The sequence below is a fragment of the Schistocerca americana genome, chromosome 2 (genome assembly GCF_021461395.2).
Source record: "Schistocerca americana isolate TAMUIC-IGC-003095 chromosome 2, iqSchAmer2.1, whole genome shotgun sequence".
NCBI lineage: Eukaryota > Metazoa > Arthropoda > Insecta > Orthoptera > Acrididae > Schistocerca > Schistocerca americana.
This window is the reverse complement of record NC_060120.1, coordinates 826,289,573-826,315,502: the sequence shown is the minus strand read 5'-3', so window position 1 is coordinate 826,315,502 and position 25,930 is coordinate 826,289,573. Positions and strand designations below refer to the sequence as shown.

General features: G+C 39.2%; 1 protein-coding gene across 2 annotated transcripts in view; it reads right to left on the bottom strand.

Annotated features, from left to right (window-relative positions):
- Positions 1-5,149: 5,149 nt before the first annotated feature.
- LOC124595449 (ribonuclease H2 subunit B) overlaps positions 5,150-25,930 on the bottom strand; it is a 36,293-nt gene continuing 15,512 nt past the window's right edge. Inside the window, exons 6-7 of one of the 2 annotated variants that reach the window (XM_047134192.1) lie at positions 13,872-14,098; positions 5,150-7,270 (exon numbers count right to left, since the gene is read on the bottom strand). In XM_047134192.1, coding sequence (XP_046990148.1) covers positions 7,178-7,270; positions 13,872-14,098 — 320 coding nt within the window. In that variant the 3' untranslated portion in view covers positions 5,150-7,177. The remainder of the gene's footprint in view (positions 7,271-13,871; positions 14,099-25,930) is intronic. The other variant, XM_047134194.1, reaches the window with a different exon arrangement.

Sequence of the window (25,930 nt, the reverse complement as noted above, 5' to 3'; positions counted from 1 at the left end):
AGGTTCACATTGTTACACATCAAACATATTTTAGTAAAACTCATACATTGAAGGACACAGGAAGTCATGGGTGTTTGAAAGGTGAATGGGTTACAGGTGAGGACATCATTTTATTTGGATGGAAATTAACTCAGTTTCTGATCATTAATAAGGAGGGCAGAAAAAATCAACAATTTTTTTCCAGTTTCTTAAGTCCGTTCTGGATTCTACATATAACAGTGCTTCCATAAAGCCAAGCTGTGGAATCATCTCAGACTATCATTTCCCACAGATACACAATTTCCTTTCATTATCTCCAAATCGAAAGGCCCTTACATGGATTAAATATGATACAAAACAACTTGTTTGGTGTGCAAGTTTATCTGTGATCTCAAAGAACTGTTACGCACCTGTATACTAATATGAAAAACAGGTTTTGCACATTATCTGACAAAATATTTAAAGCTATAATGTTGTATAAGCCAATACTGTGATTGTCTGTCTACTCTACTAACTACTTCGACTACTTTAAAAACACAGGCATCATCTCCAGTTTTAGTTTGACTGTAACTTCAAATTGATCGACATCTCAACTTAACATAAAAAAATATTTTGAGCTTCTCACTGAAGAGGCTTATTATTAACAAACAAATATTTTTTTTAGCCTGCCTCTTTAGCTGGGAAGGAATGATGAGGTGTTTCAAAAAGATTACATCTGCTTTCACAAGACTATATCTCCTACATGAATGATGATAGAAACTTGGGTTTATATAAATTACGCATCAAATCTTGGCTTCATGTTGTATGTTCCAGTTCATGTGACCACCAGTTAGGGTCTCCCTGGCACAGTGACTAGCTTGTTTGCTTTTCGTTATCCAATGTGTGTCAACTCAAAATATTGATGACTCAGCAATGAAAGCCGTTTTGTGTTCTCCATTTCAATAGGTGCAATTCAGCTACAACAGTGCAGTGTAATTTACGTTCAGAGTGAGGTGCTGTACCTCCCACAGCATAAGGGGTGTATGGGACTTGCATTATACAACTGGTGTCCTAGGTTGCCTGGTTTCTCAATGTGTGGCTGGTGTGGGGTTCCTCTTGCAACAATTTTGATGTAACAACAGCAATGAATGCAGTTACTACAGAAATGTTGTAATATACCTGGTGGAGGGGGAGGAAGGAGGGGGGCGGGGGGGGGGGGGGGGGGGCAGCATACAGAACATTTTCAAAATCTAAATATAAGCTTTAATCTTACACACAATCATAAGAAGCATCCCAAGGTTCTATGTGCATGCATGTAAAAGAAATACCCTTACAAAAATAGATGTTTCTTTTGTAGCCATAGTACAAGTCAACTACCCAAAAAGTTTTTTTTCTTCGTTCGTATAGAAGGTATGGCCTTATGAAAATAGTTTTACTTTTTAAAAGATCCTGAATTTGTCAGAAAGATATAAGATAAGCATCACAGTTTCATCAAACCATTACATACTTTACTGAGCCCGCAAAATCACATCAACAGAGTTGAGAGCCACAATCACTTAAAAAAGTCCATACTATTTTCAGCAAGCTCATTTGTCATTTACCTTCTCCACTGCTACCTACCAATTACACAATCTCATTACCATATTTATATTGGATTATGCAGTTATGATAGTACACAGCAGAGTGATGAAGCAAAGAAAATTGCCAAAATTTGCACGAATAAGCTAGGAGAAACGCACAAGATGGGAGAAAGTGAATGAAATCTACTGGGAAATGAATAGTAAAGGAAAATAGGGCATAAAGTGGAGCGTGCATGTGCACACACTCAAGTATATATATGGTACCAGAAATGTGCCCCTTTCTAAAGATACTTGGTGGTATTGGACAAGAGTATGAGAAAAGTAGTTAAAGAACTGCCCTTATAGTGTCACTGTTCTCTACATCACACTTTGGCTTCAAGGATATGCTGTTCTTTTAAGAGTAATTATTGTACAATCATGGAAATTTATTGTTACCACTACAAATAATTATTTACCATATCTCTTAAAAGCTGCAACCTAAAAGATTCTTACACATTTGTCTCAATTCTGTAAAATAATAATAATAATAGGAAAATAACAATGCTAGGGGGAACTATGGCACAGAGAAGGTGACATTAAGACCTCAAGTCATTTGATAAATACCATGTACGTCCAAATGAAGTGCTGCTAATATCAATTTTTGTATACCTGCTGATGGTCAAATTCTAAGACAAACTGGTTATAAATTAGGGGGATACCATAACACAGCATGATGGCACATTATGAAATTCAGATTTTTTTTTTCCTTTTAGCATTGTTTACTCTGTATTTAACAACTGAAAAGTATAGCCCACTTCATCTGTTGGTACTCATGTCTGGAGCTTCTATCTTTGTATTTCTAAATCAGGTTCCACAACTGATTACCAGATTCTGCTCTTTTATTTAAACGGATTTCAAGCAATAAATTCCTTCCTTTAAGTCTTATTACTGGAACCAAATAATCATCTCATCTTTCACCTTTCCAATCACAGTCACAAACTCAAATACTGGAAGGCTTATGCACATAAGATTTCTGTGGTGTCACCGCCAGACACCACACTTGCTAGGTGGTAGCCTTTAAATCGGCCGCGGTCCGTTAGTATACGCCAGACCCGCTTGTCACCACTATCAGTGATTGTAGACCGAGCGCCGCCATACGGCAGGTCTAGAGAGACTTCCTAGCACTCGCCCCAGTTGTACAACCGACTTTGCTAGTGATGGTTCACTGACAAAATACGCTCTCATTTGCCGAGACGATAGTTAGCATAGCCTTCAGCTACGTCATTTGCTACGACCTAGCAAGGCGCCATTATCAGTTGCCATTGATATTGTAAAGAATGTACAGACAAGAGCTACGTTCAACATTAATAGATTAAAGTTAAGTATTCCACCAAGTACCACCTTTTTTTCTGAAGTTATAATACCTTGTCCTGTTCCAGACCTCACGCCAGCCTGCGTGAGCTACACGCATGCCTTTCGGCTTCCTCTCAATTTAGTGGGTTGGTCTCCTGCCAATCCACAACAATTTCAGATAACAAAACTATTTTTGGAAGATGTCAGCAGTTTCATATCAACTTATCAACCATTAAATTCTTTTCTGTCTTCACTTTCTAATTACATCACTAACAATTTGTCAGTATCACTGCTTTCATAAGCCTGAGTTTGAATATAATCAGCTGACTACAACCTTCAATGTCATATCATAATGGCAGACAAAGAGTCAAGTTTTCTTCTTAAGCAAGACATTGTCCCAACGCCTAAAAATCAATTAAATATAAAGCATTAATATTCTTGAAGGATGCAATTGAGAACTGTAATAGATATCCTCAACACAGTTCTCTAATTGTTTTCTGCATTACAGGTTGAACAAAAAAAAATTGTAAAGTTTTTCATGATTCTGTCCTGCTCACAACAGACTACCTGTGAATGGAATATTAATCACTGTATCTACACTGGTACCTGAGCAGTTATTTTTGAGAAAATCATTCTCTTGTTGCTGTATGTTTCACCTCCGCCACTTTGCAATATTTTATTTGGTAGCATGTTTCCATGAGAATATTTGCCACTTGCCTTTCTACGAGCACCAACCATGAGCATCTTTATTCTTCCATCAGGTTTCCAAGTCTATCTGTATGATAGGTAGATTTTTCCTTCAGAATTTTTTCACCACCTTTTTAAAAAACTGTTAAGTCTGATACATTCTTCTACCTTCACTTATAGTAGGTAAGTTTTGGTAGCATGTAAACACTTTAGGATTAAAGGAGACCATTTACTGAAAACCAGAAGTGATAAGCTGTCAACAGGTGCACACAAAAAAAGGACAGAAAACCTTTCAGAGTAAATATTTTCTCAAGCTACAGTACACACAAACACAGCTGTGCCCCTACATAGTGACGTAGATAACGCAGGGCGCATGCTGTGTGCATGATCTAGCTCAAGAAGGAGTTACGTCTTTTTTCGCATGCACCTATCAAAGATTCAATGCTTCTGATTTCAGTGAGTGTTCTTCTTTATTTATAAAATATTTCATTTCTCCTACTAACCTCATACGAACTTATCACTTCTGTTGGAATACATCTCTCAAGTCCCAAGCACTACACTTCATGCATATTGGAAAAGTTTTCATAGCACAAATTTTCTCACACATCCATTTATCAAATGCAGTTTATATATATTGTTCTTATTCCTGAACTAGAAGTTTTTATTTTGATGTAAAGCTGAAATCAGATTAAATGACTGTTTACCTTCAAGTCATAATTTAATTTAGTCGTACCAAGTTCACTTATCCCCTTCTCCATTTAGTACCAAAGCCTCAATACATAATAGTGTTCTTATTCCACACATTTACTATACACAAATACATTATGCTTATTTCTCTCCCATACTATGCAGCTGTTTTTATACTGACCAGTTCCAAGTCAGAAACCATTTAATAAATGAACTGTGCAGATAAAATATTGGGCACCTATGAAACATGATGAATTATTCTTCTAAATGCAGGTAGTAGTATTTCAGATCAACAATATCTTAATCCCATTAAAGCCCTGCACAAGTAGCACAGTCCAAAACCAAGCACAGTCCAAAACCATATAGCATTTTTTTCCATTTTATAAAAACTAATGTTGGAGATTTGAGGACAATGGCTTAAATGTAAATACAGAAATTACTGACAAATGCACTTCCCCTCTTACAACTGTACATCAGATAGTGGAAACAACATTGAAAAGACCCACGTGATCTCCAATAATAATTTACTGTAAGGTGCCTAATAATTCATTTTACCTTCATAACTCAGATTAAAAACATTAAAAAAATGCATATTGCCTACACTTGAGCAAAAACAAGGTTATGATGTAATTACTAGTACTTTTATGATTATCCATGCTTGTAACTTATTACATACATCTGTACCAAATTCTATGAAAATATCTGTCTGCATCATCAGACATGAAATGTAACTTTTCTAGTACAATTATACCAATTTATCACTGTCAAGTCATGCAGTTCACAACAAAACAAAGACAATCAGTTTTCTAAAGAAACAGTATGTACCAAATACAAATATTTTATGCTGTGGCAAAGAGGTCAAGTACCACATGGGTTTTTCAAAAGTCAGTATGTGCAGTTAATTAATGGAACACACACACATATTTTTAAAAAAACTATCATTAACAGCAGGTTTCTATTGTCCTGTAGAGCAATAGTCAATCAACAGACTGCTGCTTCACCTCCTGCCTGATGCCTTAGGTATTAAAACAGGGATGATTGGTGTATGCAGGTTACGCAAACTGTACTAGTTTGTTATTCTTGACCTATTGATGCTGATCAGATGCTGTATGAACCCCATATGAAGTGGTATCAGTCAGTCAACAGTTTTACATTACATGCAACACTGCATGACCAGATAAAGTAATGGTCACCACACCGATATGTGATAACTATCACCAGAGGCGAAGATAAGGAAGTGTGTCCATACTGGACATAAAAATATAATAAATGATACAGCATGTTATGGAGATGCATATTTTCTATTGAATAAACAACACATAAACAAACTTCCCAGATTTTAAAGGGTTCAGTGTCAGGCATTTAGCCTCCGCAGGTCCCCCATTTACCTAACGGCTCTTTGTAAACAACCACAAGTCAGCTGCACAGACATGAAACACAAATCACTGATATTATTATTATTATTATTATTTTTTTTTTTTTTTGCTATATAACTTACAGAAGTATATGAAGAAAATGGTGACACATGGTCTCAGCCATATTGTACACACATTTCATGACAACTCCCCACTTTGAAAATATACGAAACATTGCCTATTACTTTTGAAAGGAAACATTCTGGTGTCTACAGCACACAGCCACTTGAAAATCTCATCCTTTTACATTGCATGTTCTGACAACAAATATTTTCAGTAAGTTTAACCTTGAATAGCTAGATTTTTTTCTGAATGAGCTCGATCCCCGTTAGGGACTGTTATTCTCCAGTTAACTTACTTGAAAAGCTTCCAAATTTATGTACCGCCAGAGGACATCTACAATTGCACAACCATTGCACACAGTTGTAACCCAGATGTTGTGACTGTTCCAATTATACTGCAAAATATGGTACTACAGGAAAAATATGTTTTACAAATCAGTTTTAACAGATATTCTGAAAAAATGCATAAAATCAGAATCCTGTTATATGACTCTTCACTTCAACAAATAAATATATCTGAAACATGACAGAGATTCTTTGAATTTCCAAGTCACTGCATAAAAATGGACCTTCCCCGTTACACAGCTATTACAAAACCAAAATGTGATCTCAATTACCTGGTCTCTTCCAGTTATTCATTTCTTTTATATATTAAAAAATTATGGTGTATGTAATACAATTACAGCAACCAACAAATAGAGTAATAAATTCAAATGTTTTGTCAATTTCACAACAATCATCCAGTTTTCAGCGTTGTGCTTACTCAAAGACACACACAAAATTCACCAGTATCAACCCACCCCCAGCTGGTAAGGTATTTACAGTTTTATATGACATTTTAACAACTTTTACCACATTTTTCATGTATTGATTTTTGGAAAATTAATGCAAGTGTTTTAAGTAGTTGTCCCACATAAGTCAATAGATAACACAAAGCTTATATTTAAGACCAAAAGAACAAATTCTTCACTTTCTAAGGCTTAACAAAAACAATAAATGTGTTTCCACAAAACAATGAGTTTAGGTGCTACAATCAAAATATGTGTACAGATCTGCTCTTTAGATCATGAAAACCGTCAGTTCTACAATTCAGTGAGACCAAATTTTTTTATATTACAATAACTAATAATAAAACAAGGATTCGATTCTGTCCATCTACCAAACTTATTGTGCACAATTTAAAATGCTTTGAACACACATTCTCTCTCTCTCTCTCTCTCTCTCTCTCTCTCTCTCTCTCGTACACATGTACACACATGCACATACAGAGCAGGTACTAGTCACTGCCACACAAAAGTGCTTAAAACTATTTCTTCTTCTCAGCAATTTTTTGCACAAGAAAGAAGTACTTACAGTAAAAACTGGTGAATATAAAAGGGAACTGTCCCACTTGAAAAAAATTCAATTATAGGAACACATACAAGTTGACAACAGTTTCATTCATTTATTCACCACTTTATTTCTTCTTAAAGAATGAGGAAATACTTTTAGATCCTGATGCAGCCTTCATACGAGCTTTTTCCTTTGCTGTAATGCTGGTTTTTGCAGCCTGGAACAAAAAGTTTTGTATATAATATGTCACATTAGCTTAGACAATAAACTATCGCTGAAGGAGTGTAGGATACTTATAGATAACATCTTGCCAATAATGAGATCATCACAGGCCAAGCATTACACTCAGGTATGGAAGGACAGGGAAGGCACTAGCAATGGTTTTTATATTGGATTCATCCTAATACTTTCCTAATTATTTTATAGAAAGCATAAAAACCCAAATTTAGAAGTAGATCTGACTGTCACAAGAGTTGTTCACCCAATATGCCCTCACATACATACTACCTGGTAGAGTTTTTTTTAAAAAAAAAAGTAGCAGTTAAGTGACCAGTTTTCTGCAAATTAAAATTGCTGTCAAGGCCTTGTACCTGCTCAGCCAGCAACCAACAACACAGACAGGTTACACCTTGCAGGAGAGTGCTCTTCAGATGACAGAAAAGGAGTGGCCATGAGGCAGCAATAAAAGTGCCACCAGAGGTCACTGCCCTGCAGACATTTTCTCCTCCGCAGGTCAAGTGTCTGAAAGTAGTACCTACAGTACCCTGGCATCCACATTGTATTTAGAACAGTGCCCAGGGTATGCTCCAGGAGTTTGCTCCAAGTGAGTTTCCTGAATCATGTGCTGATTGTGAAAGCATTCCCACAATCATGACCTCACTCTGGACCCACTGCTACAATTACACCACCATCCATGTCGATCTTCACCTCCAGGAGCTGCCAGCTATGGACCTATACAATTCGTGTCATGAACACCGAAGAGATAAGGCATCCAACAGCATTATCAGCAACTGGATTATGTAATTTTTGTCTTTATTTTTGCATCGACAATACGCCTCTTCTGGACTTTGACTGTGGCATGCTTAGTGTATGACACTGGATTTTGGAACTTTCAATTTAATGTTACATTTTCTGGCCTTCAGCGTGCAGATTTTATTATTGCTCTTCCAATATTCAAGAAGAGATTTGTTTTCACTGATTGTATTCAAAACAACCAAACATCATACTCATTTTATACCCTGGCATATTTCCTGCACTGCATTCGGCGAACTCATCATTTGGTCTGAGGGATTTTTCCACCAGAGTCAGTGCCTGTGTGTTCTCTAACCCAGGCAGGTAGTGTTTTGGCAGATGTTCTTTCACTTCTAAGTACACTTACTGTCATGCTTCCAGCAGGATGGAACCGGTGGATGTCTCTACTCGTGTTGTTTCTGCTCCAGCAGATGCAGTGCCCCCATGAACTCCTGACTGAGCTGCTGGCGGTCATCTCCACATTGCCTCCATAGCTCTCCAATTGATTCTCACAGATCGACTCCATGGTCAAAGGCTCCTATGCAGTGCCTCCGCTGTTCCAGAAGTTCAACAAGAGAACTCAGCCACAGGCGAACAATGTCGCACACACGGAACAGCACTTCTTACCCCACAGCATCACAAGTGATATGCTGCAGCATGCCTTCTTTCTGGGATACATGGGTTGAAGCCCAGTGCATGTGACAGCAGACTGTGACAAGTTTTTCAGCTGGCATAAACTTAACAGTTTCCAGTGTAGTAACACTCAATGTATATAATCATAAGCAACTTCATTGGCCTGAGAGATGATTCTCATGCACGCCCTCAATGTAGGACTAAGCATAAACTCATTAAATTGAAGGACCCTTTTGATAAAGGGACCTCTTGAACAGTCTCTCAGATCATCAGCCCCCCCCCCCTCCCCCGCAAAACACATCACAAGTGTTCGCCACCCAGACAGGCTGTCACATCTCCCATTCAGGTTGGATTTACAAAACGCAGGCGAAAACTCGAAGGCCAGATGCCGCCTTCAACAGCTCCTTTATTAGCCAATATACACCAGTGCCGCTACTAGCGCACTTAGACCACCTCTTGTGGGAAATCTGGACATATGGCTGAAGTGTGCCATGCAGCACTCAAAATGAATACCGACTGCACACTTAATGGATACTTTGGACATGAATGAAAGGGTGGAGCTGTTATTGGTTATATCCTATGTTCAATCTGTGCTTCCCCACAGTAGCCATCAACAACACATACATCGAGCTGCACACAGCCACGTAGTCCACCGCGACCATCATAGATCGGCAATCTTGACATCGCATGGCTTTCCATCCTCTTTGACATTTTGACAGTCCACTGCATAGTTACTGCAATGATACCATTAAAGCCAAAGATCAAATTTACAGCCCAAATTCAGTACCATTCAACCGCCAGTTTTTCGCAAAGCGCGAAATAGCGAAATTTTCACGAAATTTTACACATTTTGCTGAAAACGCGAAACTATTTACTTTTAAGCCGAATCGCGAAATAATTGACGAAAATTTGCAAAATCTCGTCATTTTAACTTAACTGCAGAAATTCGATTGGAGTTATGGTAATACAACCTGGATATCGATTTTACACCATTTCGATATATATAATATATCGAGTATTCCAAAGACATTCTGCAATGTTCTGGCGGTGTATTCAGTATTGCGTGTTGGAAATCGTTGTGGATTGCCGGTGCATTGAGTGTTGTATTTTGTGTTTTGTTTTCGCACTACAGATGATTAATATGGTAGTGACAGTTTTCGACTGAGAAAAGGAATTTTCGTCAGAAGGATTTTAAGTTTTCGACAAAAGTAGGAAGATACTTATGTGCAAATACTGCAATGTGCGTATTGAGTGGCAGACGAAGGACATGTGCCTGAAACACATTAATAACAGTTCTTCCCATAAGATGAACAAGGAGAAGGCACTAACAACTACTGGTATAAAAAGACAAGCTACGCTCACGGAAGTCACTGCAGCGGCAAAACGAGTGAAAAATGATAAAGAAGAATTCATTTTATCGACTACTCAAGCTTTCATTGAGGCCAACATTCCAATGGAAAAAGTTGATCATCCGAAGATGAGAGAATGGATGAACAAATACATACCAGGTTTGTGTAATAATTAATTTACCGTCTGCTAATCGCAGCAGAGATTAGGTAATCTCGACAGCCAGTAATTTTTGTTGGTCAGAATAGGCCTATATTAAAAATAATTTTTCCTCCAGCACTCTCTTAAAAAAAAGTCTTATAATTGGGTAATGTGGTAATTTAATTCGATACATAGTAATCTAATAGCAGTTCTATTGACATTTTTAAGGTGCTGGAGACTTAACCTCAGCTGGAAGACTACGGGAAGGCTACATACCTCGAATCATCAAAGAAGAAGAAAGATTAAAAGGAGCCGTGAAAGACGCACTACAGAATGTGCACAAGCAATTATGAGTGTAATACAGAAACTTGAAATTCAGTACAGAAATGTAGTTTCTATAACTTCAGATTCAGCCCGTTATATGGGCAAGTGTATAAATGCAGTTAGGGTTTTAGTTTCAGAAGGGTTAGTACACACACAATTTGGTTGGCAATGTGTGGGCTGTGGAGCTTTGTGATTTGAACCATAGTGTTTTGCAGACTAAACACATGTTCCTTAATACCCGAAAGAGAAAGCATGCATACATTTAGTTCTTAGCTCAGAAATATGTAGGTGTACACACAAAAGCTAAACTTTTCCCTATTCCTGTCATCACCAGGTGGAACTCGTGGTTTGAAAGTGTCGAGTACCTTGGAGAATATCTCTGTGACATAGTAGAATTTGTTGAAACTTTTGAAGATGAGAATGTAGCTGTCAATTATTTTACAGCTTTGACTTCTGCTGAAGCAAAAAAAAATCAATGCCTAGCTATTTTTCTTGTTGAGCACTGCTCAAAATGTTGCAATTTGCTGATGACATTAGAGGGCTCTAAGATGCCGTTAATTCATCTTCTGCAGTCTAAGCTTGATGACCTTGCAAAGAGCTTTAAGTTACTAAAGGATGCACCAGAGCATATGCAATTACAGTTAACAGCACTCTTCCAGTCTGTAGGTAGAGCAAGTCTTACAAAACTGAACCACTTGATGAAGTGTGATACAGGAAAAATTATTTCTTCTACAGGTAAATTGTTTGATCCGAGAAACATAATAAAAGGCGATTTAGACAGTGCTGAAATCTCTCAGCTGATAAAGAAAATTCCCATTCTACAAGAACTTCCAACATCAGAAATTCTTGTACCATACACATTGTTTAGGGATTTAGTAGCCAGTTCTTGTAGAGAAGGTAAAGATGTTGATGTGATTGGTATTCTTCTTTCCCTGAAAGCAGAGTATGGACTTTTTGTGGAAGCTGCAGTGAAGGCTTTGTGGATCCCAGTCAGTAATGTTGATAGTGAGAGATCATTTTCTAGATACTGCAATATAATGTCTGACAGGAGAACATCTTTGAGTTCCAGCAATATGGAAGTCATGGTTTCCTTGTCTTTCTCAGACTGACTTGTGCGTTGTGTACATAGACTAGGACAGGATAAATGTTTTCCAAACTTTCATGATTTGGCATTTGTGTTTTAATAAGATTTATAATTTTTATGGTTTTTCAATTTATGTAAAATAAAAGATTTTTCACTGCAAATGTGCCATAAATATATTTCCTGTACCTTTTACTGCTGAAAAGTGGAAATAAAATTTGCGAAATTGACGAAATGGAAAAAAAACTAGCGAAAAATGTACCGAAATAACTTTTTAAAAATGACAAAATCAGGCAAAAATTTTCACCACAAACAGGTGCCTCTAGCCATCACATTTTGGTCGCTGACACTCCTAGAGCCAAAATTTCTTGTGCCTGGACCTGTTCAAAGCTCCTGGGGCAGGGGTCGGGGTGGAGGGGGGGGGCGGTGGCAAGTGAGGCAGTGAGGTGGGGGTGGGGGGGCAAATGAGGTGGGGAGGGGGGGGGGCAAGTGAGGCAGATGGAGCTCAGACAGTGGAAGGAGTACACTAGACTCTTGCTAAACCGACCACTCCTCACAAATATGGGTGCCGGATTATTGAGTGTGTCTTCAATTTAGTATAAACACATCATAGGGATTGTATTTTATAAAATCCAAAGATACGTTCATTTTCACAGAAAACTTAGTCCTTGTGTGTGTACATACATCGCTTGACACTCACTTTGAAACGTGTCCCAACTTTTTAGTTGTCACAATGATGATACGCGATGGCAGTATGCCTTATCACACAATGGCTTTGCAAGCATGTTATAGGTGCTGCCACGTTTCTGATTGTTGCATAATGTACTCCAGGAAGACGTCTCCAACTTAAGCACTGGCAGTTTCAGATATCCTCATGTTCTCTCCTCCTATGTCCTCTTCTTCACCAGCTTATGTTTACCTCTTTTCTGCTGAAGTTTGGTCACACATAGTTGCTCATCTAACATTGTTGCCAGCAACAATGGTTTTCTGCGAAGAACCTCAATTCAGTTTATATCCGATTTCGAGTTGTTGCTTGAGGTATAGCATAAAGTGTTTCCCTTTAGAAGTCATGATAATGATCCATAAGGAAAGCCACAATTTCAAAGTGTATAGGAATGTTGTAGATTACAATTTACTAACAACAATGTTGCAGACAAAATTTCATTATTGTAAGCGTCATTTCAGGTTGAACGACTAGAAGGTGGAAGTGTGCCAGATTACTGAGAGGCCGAACAACTGAGTGCCGTATTAGCGAGAGTTTAGTGTAATAATTACTGGGTAGTGGGAGGGAGGAGGGAGACCCAGTCCTAGAATTTGTCTTAAGTAATAAAAATCTAATTCAGTAGGTTCACACTGGTACTGAACTCTGTTCCACCCAACTGTAAGATTATTGCACTACCTTGCTGGGTAGGGAAGGTATAGTTGGTGTAGTAGGAAAAGATGGAAGGTAAACTGATAGGCCAAAAGGCAAGCAAAGAATTGTATTGAAATAAATTCAACACTGGACACAGTCAGTCTTTCATGCTTTTGTAATATGTTATGGTATCACATGCACAAGTACAACTTCATAGTATTCTCCTTCAATTACATGAATGAATGTAAACTTTCATGTATGGGGAAATTCAATTCAACTAAATACTAACATGAAGTATCAAATTTTATTCCTGAAACCATTTAGGATAACTATGTCTCATGTCACAAATGTACTGTATCACTGGAGGCAGTTAGTTCAACCTGCCTTGTAATACAGTATCATCTACACATGTAGTTGCCTGCACAGTGAAGTAGTATGAAAAGTAAATACAGGTAGATACTGTGAACTTCCACATTTTGCAGTCGCACTGCATTACTCATAAGGCTTTGCAGTGGCGCAAGAAGGTGGTTGATTTATTGTAATAAAATTTCAGCTGTTGTACCTCCTTCACCGACAGGCATTTGCATTTAATACTTGCAGCACGAGCAAGGGAGTGCATGTACATATATCTTTGAGGCTTGTCATTGATGTTTGTAAGTTATAGTTCCAGCAACTGGATGTACTTTAATGTTATCTTTAAATGTTAAATTTCAACACTCTACTGCAATATTAGTTATTGTCTCATTCAGTCAACTGAAAATCATGCAGACAACATGTTATTACACCTGCCAGAATACCATTCATTAAGAAAGAATGTCTACAAATCAACAAGCATACAACTACTTATAAAACAGTAACTGACTGCTCATTGAAGGAAGAAAGATTGCAAAAAGAGATTTATAAATATTTAAATCTCATGAAACAAACCATGAGCACCTTTTCAGGCTTGGTGAGATCCAGTGCATCTCCATTAGGCAAATCTTCTTGACGTGGCCTTTTAGTTTCAGATGCCTGTTGTTGTGCAGGCGCAAGCTTTCGCTTTGATGACTCTGATGGCTGCTCCTCTGGCAGTCCCAACTTACGAAGTAGCTGCAGGCTAAGGTCATCTGCCAGGTACTCAGATACAAGGCCGTGGGCATACTTAAGGTATGCTTCTACAAAACACAAACAACAATTCCCTGAAGAATTTCTGTTTAATTACATGTCATGTGCATATGTAGGTTGAAGAACAACAATGATACCAATGACGGCTCACCACTAATAGATATTATAGATAACACACATACACAAATAAATCATGAACACTGCATTAATTTACATCTGAAATCTAAAAACAGATACTTGATATAATATGTATCCTACTGCTTCCCCTTCATTAGTCCCCAATCAATATTTACTTCCACAAGCCAAGTAGCATGAGTAGTGGTGAGGAAGGAAAGAAGATTAGGGTTTAACAACCTGTTGGCATCAAAATCATTTTAGATGGAGCACAAGATAGGGCTGTGTCAAAAATGGGGAAGGAAACTGGCTGTGCCCTTTCAAAGGGACTATTACGGAATTTGCCCAGAGCAATATAGGGAAATCAGGGAAAACCTAAATCTGGATGGCCAGATGGAGATTTGAACCACGGTCCACACCGGGTCTGTCGTATACAAGGTATCCAATAAAACCATTATCAATTATTAATGAGGCAGAAGAACAAGACACCACAAGCATGTGTGTAACACAATGGACCATTTGCAAATATTGCACCAAATCATAGAATGGAGTAATGGGTATGCATTATGCCTGTAACTCAAAAGGTTGGGAACAACCCTAGAGGAACCAGTCACTGAGTCAATCTATGCCATTACCTGAAAGAATATAAACATCTTCAATTACACAGTATCCTTTTCATCAGGACAGCCAGGAGTATTATATAAATGACCTGGGTGACAGTCTGAGCAGTTCTCTTAGGTTGTTCGCAGATGATACTGTAATTTACCATCTAGTAAGGTCTTCCGAAGACCAGTATCAGTTGCAAAGCGATTTAGAAAAGATTGCTGTATGGTGTGGCAGGTGGCAGTTGACACTAAATAACGAAAAGTGTGAGGTGATCCACATGAGTTCCAAAAGAAATCCATTGGAATTCGATTACTCAATAAATAGTACAATTCTCAAGGCTGTCAATTCCACTAAGTACCTGGGTGTAAAAATTACGAACAACTTCAGTTGGAAAGACCACATAGATAATATTGTGGGGAAGGCAAGCCAAAGGTTGCGTTTCATTGGCAGGACACTTAGAAGATGCAACAAGTCCACTAAAGAGACAGATTACACTACACTCGTTCGTCCTCTGTTAGAATATTGCTGCGCGGTGTGGGATCCTTAGGTGGAATTGACGGAGGACATCGAAAGGGTGCAAAAAAGGGCAGCTCGTTTTGTATTATCACGTAATAGGGGAGCGAATGTGGCAGATATGATACGCGAGTTGGGATGGAAGTCATTAAAGTAAAGACGTTTTTCGTCATGGCGAGATCTATTTACAAAATTTCAGTCACCAACTTTCTCTTCTGAATGCGAAAATATTTTATTGAGCCCAACCTACATAGGTAGGAATGATCATCAAAATAAAATAAGAGAAATCAGAGCTCGAACAGAAAGGTTTAGGTGTACGTTTTTCCCGCACGCTGTTCGGGAGTGGAATGGTAGAGAGATAGTGTGATTGTGGTTCGATGAACTCTCTGCCAAGCACTTAAATTTGAATTGCAGAGTAATCATGTAGATGTAGAAGTTAGGCAAGAAGATCTTTTAGGATTTAAACTACTCTTACTGATCCTTAAACCGGGCAAATGAAAGAAAAATGTGTGTTAATGGAACATAACTAAAGCATCTTAGTCTTACTGATGACACTGTACAGTTTGGCTCTATGGCAGTTAAACTAGAGGAAGAAATGCTAAAAACGAGTTTAAAAGTAGGCATGAAAAGCATTTATAATCAGACTACATAGCATTTAATGAATAAAAATCAACAGAAATGGTGACAAAAGACTCCCAGTACAAGGTATTGCCCTCACTCGGCCAACAGCCTTGTCGAAGAATACAGAGGAGGGGATGGTTAAAAGAGAAACTCTTGCCCATGGGGGTGGGAAACTGCACTAAAAGATGGAAGAATCAGCAATGACCAATGGCATGAGGGTGCAGAAGGCAATGAAAGCCAATGCATTAAAGACCATTAGGTGTATCCACAGGACGCATGACCTGTAATTTAAAAAGTGTCATCATGATCTCTCCTTTGGCAAAAGATTCCAGATCAGCTCCCCATTCAAACCTTGTAAGGGGACTGCCAAGGGGGAGATGACCATGAGAAAAAGATTGGATGGCCAATGGAAGGGTGAAATACTACGAGTTGGAGTTGGAGTGATAATGTCAGAAGTCTGAACGTGGTAGGGAAGCCAGAAAATCTGATATATGATGTGACTTACCAAACGAAAGTGCTGGCAGGTCGATAGACACACAAACAAACACAAACATACACACAAAGTTCAAGCTTTCGCAACCAACGGTTGCTTCATCAGGAAAGAGGGAAGGGGAGGGAAAGACGAAAGGATGTGGGTTTTAAGGGAGAGGGTAAGGAGTCATTTCAATCTCGGGAGCGGAAAGACTTACCTTAGGGGGAAAAAAGAAAAAAGGACAGGTATACACTCGCACACACACCCATATCCAACCGCACATACACAGACACAAGCAGACATTTGTAAAGGCAAAGAGTTTAGGCAGAGATGTCCATATATAATAGAGGGAAACATTCCACATAGGAAAAATATATCTAAAAACAAAGATGATGTGACTTACCAAATGAAAGTGCTGGCAGGTCGACAGACACACAAACGAACACAAACATACACACAAAATTCAAGCTTTCGCAACAAACTGTTGCCTCATCAGGAAAGAGGGAAGGAGAGGGAAAGACGAAAGGATGTGTGGATGGATACGCGTGTGTGTGCGAGTGTATACCCGTCCTTTTTTCCCCCTAAGGTAAGTCTTTCCGCTCCCGGGATTGGAATGACTCCTTACCCTCTCCCTTAAAACCCACATCCTTTCGTCTTTCCCTCTCCTTCCCTCTTTCCTGATGAGGCAACAGTTTGTTGCGAAAGCTTGAATTTTGTGTGTATGTTTGTGTTGTCTTTAAATATGTCTGCTTGTGTCTGTATATGTGTGGATGGATGTGTGTGTGTGTGTGCGCGAGTGTATACCCGTCCTTTTTTCCCCCTAAGGTAAGTCTTTCCGCTCCCGGGATTGGAATGATTCCTTACCCTCTCCCTTAAAACCCACTTCCTTTTGTCTTTCCCTCTCCTTCCCTCTTTCCTGATGAGGCAACAGTTTGTTGCGAAAGTTTGAATTTTGTGTGTATGTTTGTGTGTCTATTGTTTGGTAAGTCACATCATCTTTGTTTTTAGATATATTTTTCCCATGTGGAATGTTTCCCTCTATTAATTCATATATATATATATATATATATATATATATATATATATATATATATATATATGAATATAATAGAGGGAAACATTCCACGTGGGAAAAATATATCTAAAAAGAAAGATGATGAAACTTACCAAACAAAAGCGCTGGCAGGTCGATAGACACACAAACAAACACAAACATACACACAAAATTCTAGCTTTCGCAACCAATGGTTGCCTCGTCAGGAAAGAGGGAAGGAGAAGGAAAGACAAAAGGATATGGGTTTTAAGGGAGAGGGTAAGGAGTCATTCCAATCCCGGGAGCGGAAAGACTTACCTTAGGGGGAAAAAAGGACAGGTATACACTCGCACACACACACATATCCATCCACACATACACAGACACAAGCAGACATTTGTAAAGGCAAAGATACTTCCCACTAACACCAACCTGTCAGAACTCCGGAGATGGGAACTTGCCCTTCAGCATATCCTTTCTTCTCGCTATCCGCCAGGCCTCAATCTTTGCCTTTACAAATGTCTGCTTGTGTCTGTGTATGTGTGGATGGATATGTGTGTGTGTGCGAGTGTATACCTGTCCTTTTTTCCCCCTAAGGTAAGTCTTTCCGCTCCCGGGATTGGAATGACTCCTTATCCTCTCCCTTAAAACCCATATCCTTTTGTCTTTCCTTCTCCTTCCCTCTTTCCTGACGAGGCAACCATTGGTTGCGAAAGCTAGAATTTTGTGTGTATGTTTGTGTGTCTATCGACCTGCCAGCGCTTTTGTTTGGTAAGTTTCATCATCTTTCTTTTTAGATATATATATATATATATATATATATATAAAAAAAAGAAAGATGATGAACTTACCAAACAAAAGCGCTGGCAGGTCGATAGACACACAAACATACACACAAAATTCTAGCTTTCGCAACCAATGGTTGCCTCGTCAGGAAAGAGGGAAGGAGAAGGAAAGACAAAAGGATATGGGTTTTAAGGGAGAGGGTAAGGAGTCATTCCAATCCCGGGAGCGGAAAGACTTACCTTAGGGGGAAAAGGTATACACTCGCACACACACACACATATCCATCCACACATACACAGACACAAGCAGACATTTGTAAAGGCAAAGAGTTTGGGCAGAGATGTCAGTCGGGGCGGATGTACAGAGGCAAAGATGAAGTTGAAAGACAGGTGAGGTATGAGCGGCGGCAAATTGAAATTAGAAATTAGCGGAGATTGAGGCCTGGCGGATAGCGAGAAGAAAGGATATGCTGAAGGGCAAGTTCCCATCTCCGGAGTTCTGACAGGTTGGTGTTAGTGGGAAGTATCTTGGTGGAGTGTCTTTCCGCCGTCCACCTAACCTTCGCAACCTCTTAGTTCATCCCTATGAAATCCCCAAACCACCTTCCCAACCCTCTGGCTCCTACCCCTGTAACCGCCCCCGGTGTAAAACCTGTCCCATGCACCCTCCCACCACCACCTATTCCAGTCCTGTAACCCGGAAGGTGTACACGATCAAAGGCAGAGCCACGTGTGAAAGCATCCACGTGATTTACCAACTGACCTGCCTACACTGTGAAGCGTTCTATGTGGGAATGACCAGCAAAAAACTGTCCATTCGCATGAATGGACACAGGCAGACAGTGTTTGTTGGTAATGAGGATCACCCTGTGGCTAAACATGCCTTGGTGCACGGCCAGCACATCTTGGCACAGTGTTACACTGTCCGGGTTATCTGGATACTTCCCTCTAACACCAACCTGTCAGAACTCCGGAGATGGGAACTTGCCCTTCAGCATATCCTTTCTTCTCGCTATCCGCCAGGCCTCAATCTCCGCTAATTTCTAATTTCAATTTGCCGCCGCTCATACCTCACCTGTCTTTCAACTTCATCTTTGCCTCTGTACATCCGCCCCGACTGACATCTCTGCCCAAACTCTTTGCCTTTACAAATGTCTGCTTGTGTCTGTGTATGTGTGGATGGATATGTGTGTGTGTGCGAGTGTATACCTTTTCCCCCTAAGGTAAGTCTTTCCGCTCCCGGGATTGGAATGACTCCTTACCCTCTCCCTTAAAACCCATATCCTTTTGTCTTTCCTTCTCCTTCCCTCTTTCCTGACGAGGCAACCATTGGTTGCGAAAGCTAGAATTTTGTGTGTATGTTTGTGTTTGTTTGTGTGTCTATCGACCTGCCAGCGCTTTTGTTTGGTAAGTTCATCATCTTTCTTTTTAGATATATTTTTCCCACGTGGAATGTTTATATATATATATATATATATATATATATATATATATATATATCAACAGCAGCATAATAAATATATATATATATATATATATATATATCAACAGCAGCATAAAATTGTGTAACAGTGTGTCTATATATATATATATATATATATCAACAGCAGCATAAAATTGTGTAACGGGAGAATGGTTAGTTACGGAAAAAAAGTAGTGCAGAGAATAAATTACTGAACAGATCAGTGATAGGGTTGTTCTCATTAGAATAGACAGAAATCTACTGCTGACGACAACAGTTCAGGTATATATGTTGATATCACAGGCAGATGTTGAAGAAGTGGAGAGAGTGCAGGAGGTAATGTGAAAGGAAATGATAACCTAATAATCTGGAGAATCTGAATGTGGTAGAAGGGGAAGAAAGAGAAGAATAGGTTATGGAAAATATGGACTTGGTGGTAGGAATGAGAGGAGAGGGATGGGGGGGGGGGGAGAGAGAGAGAGAGAGAGAGAGAGAGAGAGAGAGAGAGAGAGAGAGAGAGAGAGAGTTCTACAATAAATTTCAGTTAGTAATAGCAAATACACTGTTCAAAAATCACAAGAGAAGGTTGTATACTGCAAAATGCCTGGGGATATGGGAGGTTTCAGATGGATTACTTCATGGTTAAGACAGAGATTTAAAAATTAAACACTGGAATGTAAGACATACCCAAGAGCAGATACAGGTATGGATCGCAACTTAATAAAGATGAAGAGTAGGCTGAGGATTACAGAAGGAAAGTTAGGGTTTGACGTTCCGTCAACATCAAGGTCATTAAAGACGTGGTACAAGCTAGGAATGTTCCACTGAAGAGAAGGAAATTAGTCATTTCCTTTCAAAGCAAACATCCTGAAATTTGCCTGGAACAATTTGTGGAAATCGCAGAAAACCTAGATCTGGATGGCTGGACACAAATTTGAACCAAGGTCCTCCTGAATGTGAATCCAGTGTGCTGACCATTGTCCCACCTCATCCAATGAAGAATAGAAGTGGTCCAGAAGAATCAATGTGCTAAGAAGTACTAAGGAATAATGCAGTTTAAGTTCTGACTATAGACATTGCGATAATGTATACCTCAGTAGGCAATTCAGTTGAAGAGAAATGGAAACCTCTAAAAAGAAGCTGGAAAGAGAAACACAGGTACAAGGAAGGGAACTGAAGAATCCTAGGGTAACAGAATAAATACTTCAGTTCATTGATGGAAGAAGGAAGTACGAAACTGTTCAAAAAAATTCAGTAACACAAAAAGATACATCACTTAGGAATGAAATAAACAGGGAGTACAGGAGAGCTAAGATGAAATGGTAGCAGAAAAGCAGAAGAAACTGTAAAAGAAACAGACACTAAGAGACAGGTCCAGCACACAGAAATGTCAAAACAACCTTTGGTGAAAAAAGCAAGGGCAGCAATGTTAAAAAAATCAATGGGAATTCCATTGTTAAGTGCAGAAGAGAGAGTACATTAAAGGCCTCTACAAAGGAGAAGACAGGCCCAAAGACATGACAGAGAAAGAAATAGGAGGTGATGCCGAAAACGTAGAGGACCCAGTATTAGAGTCAGAATTTAATAGAGCTTCGGAAGGCTTGTGATTAAATATGACAGTAGGGATAGATAAAATTCGATCAAAATTTATGAAATCACTGGGGCAAGTGACAACCAAGTGACTATTCAAGTCGGTGTGTAGAATCTATGAGACTGGTGACTTACCACCAGATTTTTGAAAAAGCATCCATGTAATCCTGAAGAGTGTAAGAGCAATAAGTGTGAGAACTATTGCATAATAAACTTAATGGCTGATGCATCCAATATGGAACTAGTTTTTATCTGCATGTGTTGCATTCAAAAACACAACATGTAATCTGGTCAGAATAATTCTTCATATTTCATTGGAAAATGTAATTACAAGTGTTATGATAATGAACTGGAAGTAGGTAGGACATCTAGCCAGGCAAATGGATGGTAGCTGGACCAAGTTCTTTAGTGGGTTCCAAAAGACAAGAAAAGATTGAGATTATGACATAACAGAAGATGGGTGTATACCATAAGAAAACATGCTGCAACAGCATGATACAATTACGAGGGGTGTTTGAATAGTCCATGCAAAAATAAAAACTACTTACGTGTTTGGGGTAAACCTTTTTTATTTTTCAACATAGTCTCCTTTTAGACTTATACACTTCGTCCAACACTGTTATAATTAGTTGATCCCTTCCAAATAATAGGAATTGTCCAAGTCAGCAAAATAGCTTAGTTGCTGCAATCACCTCCTCGTTTGAATAAAATCTTTGTCCCGCCAGCCATTTCTTCAAATTGGGGAACAAATAGCAGTCTGAGGGAGCCAAGTCTGGAGAATAGGGGTGATGTGAAATGAGTTGGAATCCTATTCCCATTAATTTTGTGACCACAACTGCTGAGGTTTGTGCTGGTGCATTGTCGTGATGGAAAAGGAGTTTTTTGCGGCCCAATCGCCGGCATTTTTCTTGCAGCTCAGTTTTCAAATGATCCAATAATTATGAATAATACGCAACCGTAATAGTTTTACCCTTTTCCAGATAGTAGATGAGGATTATCCCTCGCCATAACCTTTCCGGCTGAAGGAATGGTCTTCGCTTTTTTTTGTGCAGATTCTCCCTTGGTAACCCATTGTTTAGATTGTTGTTTGGTCTCAGGAGTAATGTATCCATGTTTCATCCACAGTGACGAAACGATGCTTAAAGTCCTGTGGATTCTTCCTTAACAGTGGATTCTTCCTGAACAGCTGCAAACCATCCTTGCAACACTTCGCACAATTCCGTTTTTGGTCAAGTATGAGCAATCATGGAACCCATCTTGTGGATAGCTTACTCATGTCCAAATATTTATGCAAAATATTATGTACCCATTCATTCGAGATACCCACAGCACTAGCAATCTCACGCACCTTAACTATTCTGTCATCCATCACCATGTCATGGATTTTATCAATGACTTCTGGAGTCTTAACCTCCACAGGACGTCCAGAACGTTCAGCATCACTTGTGCCCATATAGCCACTCTGAAAATTTTGAAACCACTTATAACCTGTTCTAATCGAAGGTGCGGAGTCACCGTAATGCTTGTCAAGCTTCTCTTTAGTCTCCTGAGGAGTTTTGCCTTTCATAAAGTAATCACCACCCAAATTTTTTTTTTTGGTCCATTTTTTGATAATCACTCGACCTCCATGCTTCACACGAATGCCAAGAAATACACCAATATGGCCGAAACTTGGTGTCTGTTCTTTCCAAAGATGCTACTAACTAAACATGACCTCGATACGCGCCAATGGTGCCATCTCTCAGACTTTGCACAGACCTTTCAAATGCCCCTTGTAGTTGAAAACTGTATTCCATGAAGAAGTGTGGAGGAGACTTTTATCCAGCAGTAGATGCTAAACGGCTTTCGATTTTAGAGACACACACACACAACCTCAAAAAACACTTAAAAAGGATGCTTCTGACACTATTTATTGTGATATATTAGTACAAAACTGTGTTTCAGCCTGTAACTTTTTGATCACAATTGATGAACTCAGTAGCACTGGATGAGCAGACATAGGCTTTTGCTCCACTGGAAAATGTAATATAGAGGGGTCTGGCTACAAAAAATTATACCTATGCTGCAAATATGTGCACTTAACAAACTACTGTTATTAGTGATATGTTGCCAGCACTAGTGATGGTTGCCATCAGAATAGGATACACGTAGGTCTACATATACAGGAGTACATGAAGTCCAGGAACACTTTCAATTATTTATTGCACAAGAACCAAACATTGTACAGATATCATACATATGTCATTTTGAAGAGAAAGTTTTTTTTTCCATGTATACCACCACAGCGTAGTTTGGTAATTTGCCGATATTCAGCACTAGTCACAAACAATGAAAGTTCAGGTGCGGAGTGAGCTTTCTGTGTTTGGAGTTCAACAAAAACAAGTGTGCTACAGCCATTCCATGGATGTTTAGAACCAAGTATGGTAAGAAGCCACCAACAAGGAGGGCCATTTACCACTGGCACAAGAAATTTGTTACAACGGGTTGCTTGTACCCAGCAAAGAGAAGCAGACGTCCCAATGTGAGTGAAATGAATATGGAGCGCGTACGAGAGACATTCATAAGGATTCCAAAGAAATCGGTGCATCGTGCATCCCTTGACCTCAAAATGGTTCCAATGACAGTGTGGAAACTCCTGTGACAGAAGCTGCCTATGAAACCATTCAAATTGGAGTTAATGCAGAAGCTCAATGACAATGACAAAGACAAGCGTTTTTGAGTTCTGTTCACAGTTGCAACAATTGAATAAGGATGGGGATGGCATTGTTGAGCACTTAATTTTTAGTGACGAAGCCATGTTTCACACTTATGGGAAAGTAAACAAGCATAATTATCGAATCTGGGGTACAAAGCATCCACACAAATGCAATGAATTTGAGCGTGATTCCCCAAAGGTAAATGTTTTTTGTGCCTTGTCACATCGAAAACTGTACGGGCCATTCTTCTTCGCCGAGAGCACTGTCACTTGATATTCCTACTAGGACATGTCGCAGCAATGGCTGATGCCTCAAATGCAATCAGACTCTCCATTCATCTTTCAGCAGGATAGGGTCCATCTCATTTTCATCATGAACTTCATGAGCACCTGAACACAGAGCTGCCACATCGATGGATCGGCCATCCTACGAAGGGGACAGCTGTTTCACGAAATGGCCTCCTTGATCAGCAGATCTCACTCCATGTGACTTTCTTCTGTGGGGACACATTGAAGATCTGATGTATGTACTGTCTCTACCATGTGATGTAGCAGAGCTCCAGGAGAGAATACGGGAAGCGACTGCCACAGTCGACGACGCCAAGCTGGGACAGGTATGGCAAGAATTCGATAACCATTTTGACATCTGCCGGGTCACTCATGGTTCGCATATCGAATGTTTGTAAAAAACCTTTCGGAGTTTCTCTTCAAAATGCAATGCGTATGACATCTGTACAATATTTAGTTCTTGTGCAACAAATAATTGAAAGTGTTCCTGGACTTTATGTACTCCCTGTATATACTTTCATCTGTTCCAATGCTCAAAAAAATTTCTGCATTTTGTTTCGAGGCTGTGCAGGAGCTCTGTCACTTATCCCTTTTGGCAGAGTGCGCAAATGTGACTGTAATAAATTGCTCATCCTTGGCATTAAGTCGATCAATTTTAATGTGTGTGTGTGTGTGTGTGTGTGTGTGTGTGTGTGTGTGTGTGTGTGTGTGTGTGTGTGTGTGTGTGTCGCGCGTGCACACGCATGGAGAGAAAGGGGGGGGAGTGGTGGCGCTTATGTGAGCACAAGTGGATGCACATTCAAAAGTCATGATGCAATGTTCAACATCTTGTTGATGTGTATATCTAAAGCTAAAAACTTCCTTGTGTCAACCTGAAACCTTACTCTTTCTTTTCATATTACAACACAAGACGAAGGCAAAGTGCGCTAATAAATTATCCTTAAATTTCCATGCTACCACCTTGCAGAAACGCTGGGAAGTTCTCAGGGAGAGCAAAAATACAATAATGTGGGTTAAAAGACATAAGAAATCATGAAAAATAGAAAGCAATAATAAAGTGGAGAAATCAGCCAGCAGATAACGGCGATGCTGGGGAACTAGCAAAGGTAGGACATTTACGGTAAGTAAACGAGTCTAGTAAACATGACAGAAACGACGTATGTTTGTAATATCTTTATGCCGAACTACGGTTTTCATGATTTCATTTGTTTTCCCAAACGTGATCTACTCACACAAACAGAGTATACTGTTCAGAGCAGACACTGACAGTGCACTGAAAATCAACATTCACAACTTATGAAAAAGACAAACTTACAAATTTGTACTAACTTTGTGGTCATTAGCTCATTGGGAATTTCACACGTTTCAAACAAAATGGTAAATTGTTAGGAATAAATGGGATACGGTATATATATCTCGCTCATCCATGCCATTTTTGTCAAAATTTCTACTTTTATCACATCATGTTGGAGGCAAATACCTTTAAGTCCCTAAGGGTGATGGGTTCTGAGGAGTGAGACAAAGCACGACACTCCTGATCAGATTTATGCCACTCCCCACTTTCAAAAGGCGTTTCCAAAGAACCTCTTAAAAGCTAATGATCTCTCACGATCTTCAGTCGAGTCTTGAGACCGCATAGTCCTAAGTCTTTCAGCTATTCTGGTGTACTCAGAAAGATCTGACCATTTTCTAGGCATTTTTTA